General features: G+C 38.7%; 3 protein-coding genes across 6 annotated transcripts in view; 1 reads left to right on the top strand and 2 right to left on the bottom strand.

The window, feature by feature from the left end:
• Nucleotides 1–3,506, top strand: part of nkiras1 (NFKB inhibitor interacting Ras-like 1) — an 8,475-nt gene extending 4,969 nt beyond the window's left edge. For both annotated transcript variants that reach the window (XM_016443491.1, XM_016443493.1), the window contains exons 3-4: nt 705–946; nt 2,754–3,506. In XM_016443491.1, the coding sequence (XP_016298977.1) occupies nt 705–946; nt 2,754–2,996 (485 nt within the window). In that variant the 3' untranslated portion in view covers nt 2,997–3,506. The remainder of the gene's footprint in view (nt 1–704; nt 947–2,753) is intronic.
• Nucleotides 1–11,795, bottom strand: part of LOC107655881 (60S ribosomal protein L15-like) — a 28,703-nt gene that overhangs the window by 6,706 nt on the left and 10,202 nt on the right. Inside the window, exons 2-3 of the mRNA XM_016443495.1 lie at nt 5,408–5,412; nt 4,422–4,432 (exon numbers count right to left, since the gene is read on the bottom strand). The gene's annotated coding sequence lies outside the window, so the exon portion shown is untranslated. The remainder of the gene's footprint in view (nt 1–4,421; nt 4,433–5,407; nt 5,413–11,795) is intronic.
• Nucleotides 7,530–11,795, bottom strand: part of LOC107655879 (ubiquitin-conjugating enzyme E2 E1) — a 13,118-nt gene continuing 8,852 nt past the window's right edge. For all 3 annotated transcript variants that reach the window (XM_016443488.1, XM_016443489.1, XM_016443490.1), the window contains exons 4-6: nt 11,104–11,236; nt 9,745–9,892; nt 7,530–7,673 (exon numbers count right to left, since the gene is read on the bottom strand). In XM_016443488.1, the coding sequence (XP_016298974.1) occupies nt 7,576–7,673; nt 9,745–9,892; nt 11,104–11,236 (379 nt within the window). In that variant the 3' untranslated portion in view covers nt 7,530–7,575. The remainder of the gene's footprint in view (nt 7,674–9,744; nt 9,893–11,103; nt 11,237–11,795) is intronic.

Raw genomic sequence — 11,795 nt, 5'->3', positions numbered from 1 at the left:
TATATATATATATATATATTACTTTTCACACTTGCATAACACCTGCTAACAGTCTAGCAATAAGAAATGCTTTGTTTTTAAAGACATCATAATAAGAGTTAGTGGTGAATTAGATATGTAAAAATCAGCATGAGTTCTTACTAACTTACAGACCGACTGAATCAAGCTCACTGAGCATTATAGATAGACTCATAATAAAATACAAAAAGGCCAAAATAGAATAGAAATGCTGTGGAGTATTCTAACAATTACACTGCATTTAGCTAAATTATACTATATTTCACCTCTGAAAGACTGTGGCTTTATTTGCTGCTCTTTACTCTTAATGCTGCGTTCTCTCTCTCCCATTTCTTTGTTGTAATTATTGCATTATTCATCATTAGATGTTATTAAATATTGAGATGCATACATTAATTATAGGATCTTACAATATTTCTATGTTTGTAGGCACATAATCAATCTAACATTTTGATCAAATATTACAAACATTACAATTAGTACTACATTTGTAGTATATTGAATATTCGTTTGGTTATTTGTTAAAAATAAATGATTGTTTGTCAGTTAATATGAATGCATTGTATGCCTTTTCAACATGTGCATTGGAGAGTTATACGTCCAGAATGTATGGGTCATGCATTTGTTACTCAGACAGTCACATAATGAATGCTCAGTCATGATGAAGAACGTCTGTCCCGTGTCAGGTGCAGAATCGAGCGACACTCAGGAGGACATATACGTGGCGTCTGTGGAGACAGACCGCGGCGTGAGGGAGCAGTTACGCCTCTACGACACAAGAGGTCTGCGAGAGGGCCTGGATTTACCCAAACACTTCTTCTCCGTGGCTGACGGCTTCGTGCTGGTCTACAGCGTCGACAGCCTGGAGTCCTTCAGAAGAGTCGAGCTCTTGAAGAAGGAGATAGACAAGTCCAGAGACAAAAAAGAGGCATGAAAGATATATATTTCAGCATCATTACTCTCCAATCTTCAGTGTCACAGGATCCTTCAGAAATCATTCCAATATGCTGAATATGTTCTGATTATTATCAATGTCTTATGGTAATTATGTTATAATTTATGAAAACAGTTGTGTTGCTTCATATTTATGCAGAAACCATGATTTACTGCCATTCCAATGTTTGGTGTGTGTGTGTGTTTTTAGTAGAAATTAATATTTCTATTCAGCAAATATGCATTAAATTGATCAAAAATGAGAGTAAAAACATTTATAATGTTACAAAAGATTTCTATTTCGAATAAAAGCTGTTCTTTTGAACTTTCTATTCGTCAAAGTATCCAGAAAAAAAAAATCCACAAAATACTAAGCAGCAAAAATTGTTTTTAATATCGATAATAACAGTACCAATAAGCAGCAAATCAGCATATTAGAATGATTTCTGAAGGATCATGTGATATATATATATATATATATATATTTAGTTACAAAAAATAACTGGTCACAACCAGCACCAGCTTTGTGTCATTTGATTTATGTACTTGTGTCCTTATGTTCTGCTCGCACGGTGTGCAGTCAGGATGCTTGGGTTTATAAGCAAACCTAATTAGGAAGATCAGGCCCATTCTATGGGAGCATGCTACACATCTCCTTGTTCAAGCTCATGTTCTGTCCAGGTTGGACTATTGCAACGCTCACTTGGCAGTTCTTCCAGCCAATTCAACAATATATTATTCAGACAATAACAATATATTGTTGCTCTGTTGTTGTTTTGATTGCTTCTATTACCCTCATTTGTAAATCAATTTGGCTAAAAGTGTCTGCTAAATGATTAAATGTATATGTAAATTTGGGGTCTCCCCAGACCCCAACAGTGCATAAGGGATAGTAACACAACGTTCACAACCAAAACAAGCCCTAATACCCTTTATTACAATTAGTCTGTGTAAACATGCACTAAGAGACTCCTGTGTGTGTCTGTGTGTGCGCGTGTGTGTCTGTGTCTGTGTGTGTGTGCGTGTGTGTGTCTGTGTGTGCGTGTGTGTCTGTGAGTGTGTCTGTGTGTGTGTGTCTGTGCGTGTGTGTGTCTGTGCGTCTGTGTATCTGTGTGTGTGTGCGTGTGTCTGTGTGTGTGTGTCTGTCTCTTTGTGTGTGTGTGTGTTTGTGTGTGTGTCTGTGTGTTTGTCTGTCTCTCTCTGTGTGTGTGTGTGTGTGAGTGTGTGTCTATGTGTGAGTGTGTCTGTCTGTGTGTGTGTGTGTGTGTGTGTCTGTCTGTAAGTGTGTGTGTGTGTGTCTGAGTGTGTGTCTATGTGTGAGTCTGTCTGTCTGTGTGTGTGTGTGTGTGCGTGTCTGTCTGTAAGTGTGTCTGTCTCTGTGTGTGTGTGCGTGTGCGTATGTCTGTGCGTGTGTGTCTGTGTGTGCGTGTGTGTCTGTCTGTCTGTGTGTGTGTGTGTCTGTGTGTGTGTGCGTGAGTGTCCGTCTGTGTGTGTGTGTGTGTGTGTGTCTGTCTCTGTGTGCGTGTGTGCGTGAGTGTCCGTCTGTGTGTGTGTCTGTCTGTCTGTGTGTGTGTGTGTGTGTGTGTGAGTGTCTGTGTGTGTGTGTGTGTGTGTGTGTGTGTGTGTGAATGTGTGTGTGTCTGTCTGTAAGTGTGTCTGTCTCTGTGTGTGTGTGTGTGTGTCTGTCTCTGTGTGTGTGTGTCCGTCTGTAAGTGTGTCTGTCTCTGTGTGTGTGTGTGTTTGTGTGTGTAAGTGTGTGGCTGTGTGTGTGTCTGTGTGTGCATGAGTGTCTGTGTGTGCAGGTGATGGTGATGGTGCTGGGGAATAAGTGTGACCTGCGCGAGCGGAGGCAGGTGGATCAGGACGCGGCGCAGCAGTGGGCTCGCGGCGAGAAGCTCAAACTCTGGGAGGTGACTGTCACAGACAGAAGCTCTTTGATCGAGCCGTTCACCAGCCTCACCAGCCGCCTCACTCAGCCGCAGAGCAAGTCCGCCTTCCCTCTGCCCGGCCGCAAGAGCAAGGGCACCCCGTCCAGCGACATCTGAGCAGCTCACACTACCACACATCAGCACTCTAGACTCCTCTCTGGTACTGTAGAAGATTAAGGGCTTCTAGTGAAAGAGGTTAGCTAGGACTAGATCTATTTACACTCAGAAATACATGCACTAAACTTTTTGTTGTTGTTGTATTTGTGTGCACTGATGGAAAATAGCCGAACATATAAATGCAGGGCACTCATAGAGATACTGCTGCATCACTAGGCTCGGCTTACTATAGCCAGTCAATCACAGAAGTTGAGAATTCGTTGCTTTAGTTGCTGCAGTGAAAGGAAAATGACTAGTCAGACAAATCTCATGCAAACGTTGTTTAAACACTAAAATGAATCGGAAGAATAAGAACTTATTTTTGGACTGTTAAGATGTTTTTAGACCATTAAAAACTGTATTCTGAAACTCTAAAGCAAAAGATTTCATTCTCATTAGCACAGTTCTTCCAGATTTAACACCTGAGTTTTTGTAACTATCATTATTCTCATTTATGGTTCTGTTAATTCAATACTGTATTTTACAATTTAAATATATTATAGAATTATATATTATATCTATTTTACATTATAGGCTTCATTTATTTATGCAAATATAATTTGTGTTTTCTAAATTAATTAAATGTATTTTGGGATGGAATATGTTAGGGGTGTGAATCTTCACTGGCTTCATGATTCAATTACGATTATCATGTTAACGATTCGATTCAATTTCGATATCACCATGCATTGCATTTTCAATTTTACTGCACATGGCTACATTTTCAAATACATTTTATATCAAATTTATTTTACGCATTTTTATTAAATTATATAAGCAGGCTACTTTTTACAAATAATTACAAATTAATAATAAATAAATAAATAATTTAACCAACTAAATATAGCTTCAAAACATACAAGCAAATATAAAATATTAAAGGGGGAAAAAGACAATTACAAGTGATAAACAGTATCTGAGAGTGCATTAAGTATCCGAAAGTTTACAGACAATCATAGTTTACATTTACATTTAGTCATTTAGCAGACACTTTTATCCAAAGCGACTTAGAAATGAGGACAATGGAAGCAATCAAAATCAACAAAAGAGCAATAATATGCAAGTGCTATAACAAGTCTCAGCTTAACGCAGTACACGAAAGGTTTAAAAAAAAAAATCATATAATAAATAAAAAGAAAGATAGAATAGAATAGAAAAAGAATAGAGCAAGCTAGTGTTAGAGGCCTTTTTTGCTTTTGTTAATTGTATAATAAATAAAATGAAATCAAATAGAATACAAAAAGATTAGAGAAGCAAGTTTTAGTTTTTTTTAAAAGAAAACAAAAGGGGCAAGTTTAAAAAGTCTAAAAGGGGCAAGTTTTTTTTACATTTTTTTATAAAGAATAGAATTAGAATAGAGAGTGCTAGAGTTAAAGGGTCAAATACAGATGGAAGAGATGTGTTTTTAGCCGTTTCTTGAAGATGGCTAAGGATTCAGCTGCTGAAGCTCTTTGAGATGGCACAATAATGCGTCGTTCACTTGCAGAACGCCAGCTTCTAGAGGCACATAACTCTGAAGTAATGAATTTAGAGATCCAGCAAGATAAGTATAGAAGATTTGGAAGCCGCTCTTGCCAGTCTTGGGGCTTCAACAACTGAGAGCAAGGCAGTCTCGGTCGAATGTCCACTTCTGAAACCAGACTGGTTGCTGTCGAGGAGGATGCGATGCGCATGTGTCTCTCTGTGCACTGCACAGTGTCCAGTGAATGCTGCTGCGACTCTCTCCAGCACGTGCACGTGCCAAACGTGGGGAAAAAACAAGCTCAGAAGAATCCATTCCAAAATGTTTAGAATCGATTGAGAATCATGATGCAGCGGAGAATCGATTTTTTCTCCCACCCCTAGAATATGGCTCGGACATGAGAAACACCAGTTGGACCAGTTGCGTGCATTTAAAATATCATATAATGGGACAGTATAAAGAAAACGGTCGATTTCAGTGCTTCTTCTGTCCTTCAGATGTGAACTTCAGTCCGGCATGAAGTGCTTTAAGATGTCAGTTCATAAAAATATGGCAACATTAGGTTATGTTAAAGCCATATGGTGTGTATGATGATGTCTTCCAGCATTATTCCCAAAACTAACTCAGCTGTTCTCGCATTTCATCTCAAAGCTTTAGAAACCCAAAGCTATAATCATGTAGTCATGCGATGAAGCCTGTAGCTGTGTTTGTGTAGAGCACAGGAAAACTCAGTAGAGGAGAATTCCAGTAGTTATCAATGGACATTTGTGAAATCCTTGTCTTAGTAACCCGTTCTAATTTAAATGAAAGCTACCTAAAGACATATCGTGCATTATTCACCATGCAACGAGGCGATTCAACCAAATAAATGCTTACTGACTGGATGGACTGTTGACTTTTCATTTCTGTTCGTCGCTGTCAATAATACAGATGTGATTACCATTACAATAATACACCTGTAAACTGCTGTAATATTGGCCAAGAGTCGTCTGTAAGGTAAGATTAATAAACAACATGTGCTATAATCTTTTCATCGTCCTATTCAACATAATCCTAAATCACCAATTTGGAAGTTTTGTCACAAATCACATTTCATTCCATAATCAAAAGAAATCAGCCTACATTTTCCATAAAGCAAATTAAGCCTATTTTAGGACCACTGACTGCATCATGAATGCATCATGAATCTGAATGCTTGCACTGAAAGATACTGCACGACTCTGTACAACAACATCAACTTTAATATTGGTGGGGAAAATACATACATGGAACAATCTTGCTTTAGGCTCATGCTGTGACTTCATTTGACAAATAAAACCAATTTACAACAGGAAGGCAAAGAAAACACACATTAAGATCCATTTTTGTCAAATCATGATGCTACTTGAGCCAATGGGGGGAAAAAAATGCAGGGAAAGAAAACAATTGAAATGGGAATTTAAATTCCATCATAAAATCCACCCTCTATCTCTACCCTATGGATGCCCATCCCCCCATTTCCTCTTACAGCTCCTCCCCATCCCATCCCCGCTGGTGTCCGGCAGGCAGTGGCGCTCTGCGGCCGGAGGAAACTATGTGGCGTAGCGTTTGGTCCACTGTTTGGCTATCCTGTCATGCTCTGGTCTGTTGGTTGTGTACTGCGTGGCGATGCTTCCTACCAGAGGATCAGCTGCAGAAGAAGACACACGTTTCACCAGGTTAAAAACACCTCCTGTGCTCTAAAACTCAGTACACTGGATGCACTGATAGCACATTTCACACATGCCATTACTTTCAGTTTTACTTTAAATTGGTTTAGGCTTGCAGTTTTTTTTAATGAATAATGTTTATAACGAATGCCAGGATGACTTGTTTGTTTTATGCTTGTATTTTTCATTGCTGTTCTGTTTGGTTACATTTAAAGCATTTGTTGTGGAGTGAGCTGAACTATCAATACATATTTGATAATGTTTGTAAGCATTTTATTTACTAGTATTTTACATTATTTCTGAATATAATAAAATGTGACTTACACCGCTGTGATTTATTTATTTTGTTCTCTCAACAAATTTGACCCGGTGTGGCACATAAATACAGTAAGCACATGCATTCAGGGCTCAGGCTGCGACAAAGCCTTTGTTTGGCCTTTTTTTCCTTATAAGCAGGGCCTAAAACTAACTTTTTGCCAGACCTGCCATTAGCCGGTGACTAGGAAATTTACCGGCCAGAAATATTTTTTACCAGCCATGGGAAAAAAAACAGGCAGTTATGACACCAAAATTTTAGATAATAGCAAAAAAAAAATCACAATCCTTGATTCCAGTTTTGATACCTGCTAAAACTACTAGCTTAACCAATAAAAATGTAATAGGCTACATTTTTAAAGACTAGTAAATGGTTGTAAAATAAGAGCAAATCAAATTACAAGCAATAGCACAAAATAGCCTACTATACAACAAAGATACAAATAGAAGCGGTGCATTTCAGGCAGGTCTAACAGTGATTTTCAGGTAGCCTACAGAAATGTAATAAATTATGCTAATCAAGTAACACTATAGTCTTTATATCTTTTTAAAGTTCAAGTTTTTCTTTGTCCTATTTTCTTTGCTCAGGATTAAAAACGCAGACAACAGCAGGATTATTGGAATTAAAAGAAATCAGCCTACATTTTCCATAAAGCAAATTAAGCCTATTTTAGGACCACTGACTGCATCATGAATGCATCATGAATCTGAATGCTTGCACTGAAAGATACTGCACGACTCTGTACAACAACATCAACTTTAATATTGGTGGGGAAAATACATACATGGAACAATCTTGCTTTAGGCTCATGCTGTGACTTCATTTGACAAATAAAACCAATTTACAACAGGAAGGCAAAGAAAACACACATTAAGATCCATTTTTGTCAAATCATGATGCTACTTGAGCCAATGGGGGGAAAAAAATGCAGGGAAAGAAAACAATTGAAATGGGAATTTAAATTCCATCATAAAATCCACCCTCTATCTCTACCCTATGGATGCCCATCCCCCCATTTCCTCTTACATCCCCGCTGGTGTCCGGCAGGCAGTGGCGCTCTGCGGCCGGAGGAAACTATGTGGCGTAGCGTTTGGTCCACTGTTTGGCTATCCTGTCATGCTCTGGTCTGTTGGTTGTGTACTGCGTGGCGATGCTTCCTACCAGAGGATCAGCTGCAGAAGAAGACACACGTTTCACCAGGTTACAAACACCTCCTGTGCTCTAAAACTCAGTACACTGGATGCACTGATAGCACATTTCACACATGCCATTACTTTCAGTTTTACTTTAAATTGGTTTAGGCTTGCAGTTTTTTTTAATGAATAATGTTTATAACGAATGCCAGGATGACTTGTTTGTTTTATGCTTGTATTTTTCATTGCTGTTCTGTTTGGTTACATTTAAAGCATTTGTTGTGGAGTGAGCTGAACTATCAATACATATTTGATAATGTTTGTAAGCATTTTATTTACTAGTATTTTACATTATTTCTGAATATAATAAAATGTGACTTACACCGCTGTGATTTATTTATTTTGTTCTCTCAACAAATTTGACCCGGTGTGGCACATAAATACAGTAAGCACATGCATTCAGGGCTCAGGCTGCGACAAAGCCTTTGTTTGGCCTTTTTTTCCTTATAAGCAGGGCCTAAAACTAACTTTTTGCCAGACCTGCCATTAGCCGGTGACTAGGAAATTTACCGGCCAGAAATATTTTTTACCAGCCATGGGAAAAAAAACAGGCAGTTATGACACCAAAATTTTAGATAATAGCAAAAAAAAAATCACAATCCTTGATTCCAGTTTTGATACCTGCTAAAACTACTAGCTTAACCAATAAAAATGTAATAGGCTACATTTTTAAAGACTAGTAAATGGTTGTAAAATAAGAGCAAATCAAATTACAAGCAATAGCACAAAATAGCCTACTATACAACAAAGATACAAATAGAAGCGGTGCATTTCAGGCAGGTCTAACAGTGATTTTCAGGTAGCCTACAGAAATGTAATAAATTATGCTAATCAAGTAACACTATAGTCTTTATATCTTTTTAAAGTTCAAGTTTTTCTTTGTCCTATTTTCTTTGCTCAGGATTAAAAACGCAGACAACAGCAGGATTATTGGAATTCTGTGTCTATCACTTTAACACCATGTCTACACCGCAGCAGCTTGAAGATGCGACAAAGCGGCCGTTGCTTGGACTATTTCAGAAATAGAACGGAGAATCCGTTTACTTTCGGGGATTTGTCGCGCCGCGCCGCATCCTGTATAGACAATATCACTGATTATAATGGGTTCTATTGTCTTGTGACACATTGCGACGTGCACGGTTCGTGTTCGGTTTCTTTCTCAGCTGTTCATGTTCACTTAAGAACCAACTACTTTACTAGGATACTCACAGAGACGGTAATTTTTGACATAATTTTGTGTGAATTTGTCCGTTGAAGCGCTGGAAGGAAGCAGAGCTCAAGACGCGGCTTTCATTCCGGGGCTTCGGATGTTTAAACTTCCCACTCAGCGCGAGTAACGCGTCGCATCCTGTGGAGACAATATCACTGATTATATTGGGTTCTGTCGTCTCTTGACACATTGCGTCGCACACGGTTCGTGTCCGGTTTCTTTCTCAGCTGTTCACGTTCACTTTAGAACCGATTACTTTACTAGGATACTCACCGAGACGGAATTTTTTTTTTTTTTGACAATTTTGTGTTAATTTGTCCATTTAAGCGCAGGAAGGAAGCAGAGCTCAAGACACAGCTTTCAGGCCGGGGTTTCGGATGTTTAAACTTCTCACACAGCGCGAGAGTAACGCGTCTCCTTTCATGTGTTCTAGCTCTTGAATATTTACACTGCAAAGGCTTAAACTTTTGTGATGAAGCAGTACTGACCTGTTAACTGTACGGAGCGTCGTTCACATTTGTTCACGTTTATGTTCTCACAACATTGCATTGTTAGAATTTCTAAAAATGTTACCGGCCATCTGGCGACTGACACGGTTTCATATACTCACCAAAGCAGCTCAGACATGAGATGAACAGAAAGATGTGTGCAGTTTCATACATGAGCATGAAGCGGCTGTATCGATGCCCACACCTGTAACTGCTCTGCTGTCGTCTCGGTCAAACAGGTGGAGCTCCAGCATACTGACAAACACTGGAGCTCCAGCCTACGACCAGCTAACAAGCGCCTGCCAGCTCTATCAGCCAACATCTCCTCAACCGAGCCGAGCCGGTGTCTTACCAGGGTTACAGTCTGTGAGGAGAGAGCAGATGGACAGCAGCACTTTGGAGACGGTGAGCGCCGGGCTCCAGTTGTCCTTCAGGATGTCCAGACAGATCACACCCTGACTGTTGATGTTGCAGTGGTAGATTCTTGTGCGAAACGTCACCTGAACACATCAGAACAGCACAACAGACTCTCTTAAGAATAAGCCCTTGTGTCCTTTAATAACTGATTGCTCTTTACGCATTTAGTCCTAAACCAGAGGCTTTTCTTCTCATGAGGTTTGTACAAACCCTCACGTCCTTCTTTACAGCCCCGATGAACACCGTAAAGCCTCAGCTCAAGGAATTACAATAGTTGTTTTTTCAACAATTTTATAATTGAATAATTTGGTTGAACGATTTCATAATCTGAAAGATGAGGAGTCACAACCTAATTTTGAGAGCGAGTCACTCTCCAGTACAGAAAACACAGAACCTCTGTGTGTGTGTGTGTTTTAACACTTAGCCTAATGACACAAGATACTGAGCGTGTGGTGTAGGTGTGTGTTTCTATGCATTTGACAGCAGCTTCCAGCAAGGCTCATCCAATCAGAATTCAGAGTCAAAACATGACACAAAGCTTCTATACTCACTATCATTAACTGTCACTATAGTTACAAGTATTTCCATCTGCTGTTGTACGAACAGGGCAATGTATATAACTAGAAATAGCATGATACAGATATCATATCACAGAAGAATGAAGAGTGAAAGCAACAGAAGCTTGTGCATTATACCAGGCATAATTAAGCATGAAAGAACGGAAGGAAATATCTCTTTGCTAAACAAATTCATATTCTTTTTGGTTTCTCTGCTCAAGATTTAAAAATGACAAACGCGATGAAAACACAAGTATCAATAATCAGTATCAGCAAGTACCAAAAATGAAAGTATCGGTATCATAGAAAAAGTGGCATTAGAATGATTAGAATTTAAAACTACTATTGCAATATCTGTTAAAATGCAATTTATTCCTGTGATGCAAAGCTGAATTTTCACTCCAGCCTTCAGTGTCACATGATCCTTCAGAAATCACTCTAATATGCTGATTTGCTGCTTAAGATCATTATTAGTGTTGAAAAGAGTTGTGCTGCTTCATATCTTTGTGGATACATCTTCAGGACTTTTAAGATGAATAAAAAGTTTAAAAGAACAGCACTTATTTGAAATAGAAATCATTGTAATGTTTTTCCTGTCACTTGTGATCAATTTAATGCCCCCTTGCTTAATCAAAAGTATTAATTCTGTTTTTTTTAATTTTTTAATTGTAGTTTGTGAGTGAAGACGGCTGTCCATCCCACACACTAACTGTGACTATCTAAGAGCGAGCTCTGACCTTGGGTGGCTTGAAGGGGTAGTCTGGAGTGAAAGCGATGTCCAGGAAGAACACTCCTCCCTCATACACGGAGCCTGGAGGACCCAGGATAGTGGACCTCCACTCGTAGATGTTGTCTCCTTTAGGACCCGCGCTGAGAACAAAAGCAGAGAGGATTGTTTACTACGATTTTGAGCCAAGTGGACTAGAAATACATCAGAATAGTGCATACAACTATATCTTTTTAACCCCAGGTGATCTTGTAACTTGAAGAGGTGTTGCTGATCTCACTGATAATACATTATTTATGAAAGGGTATACGAAGTTAAAGGGATAGTGCACCCAAAAAAATGAATTTTTTGTATGAATTTCTTTCTTCTGCTGTACACAAAAGAAGATATTTTGATATTATAGTAAGGAAAAAAAAATACTATGGAAATCAATGGGGACCAGAAACTGTTTGTTTACCACCACTCTTCAAAATATCATCTTTTGTGTTCAGCAGAGCAAAGAAGGTTTGGTGCAACTTGAAGGCAAGTAAATGACAGATTTCATATTTGGTTGAACCTTTACATGTTTGGATATTCCTTTAAATTAGTATTAAATGTGTCTTGAAGCGCTGTTAAGATAATCATCTTACAGCTGAAATGTAAATTACATTAATCTACACGCGCGCACACACACACACACACACACACACACACACACACACA

Source organism: Sinocyclocheilus anshuiensis, unplaced genomic scaffold, assembly GCF_001515605.1.
Source record: "Sinocyclocheilus anshuiensis isolate Anshui unplaced genomic scaffold, SAMN03320099.WGS_v1.1 scaffold1309, whole genome shotgun sequence".
NCBI classification, from domain to species: domain Eukaryota; kingdom Metazoa; phylum Chordata; class Actinopteri; order Cypriniformes; family Cyprinidae; genus Sinocyclocheilus; species Sinocyclocheilus anshuiensis.
The sequence above is the reverse complement of the archived record's forward strand: the minus strand, read 5'-3'. Positions and strand labels throughout refer to the sequence as shown.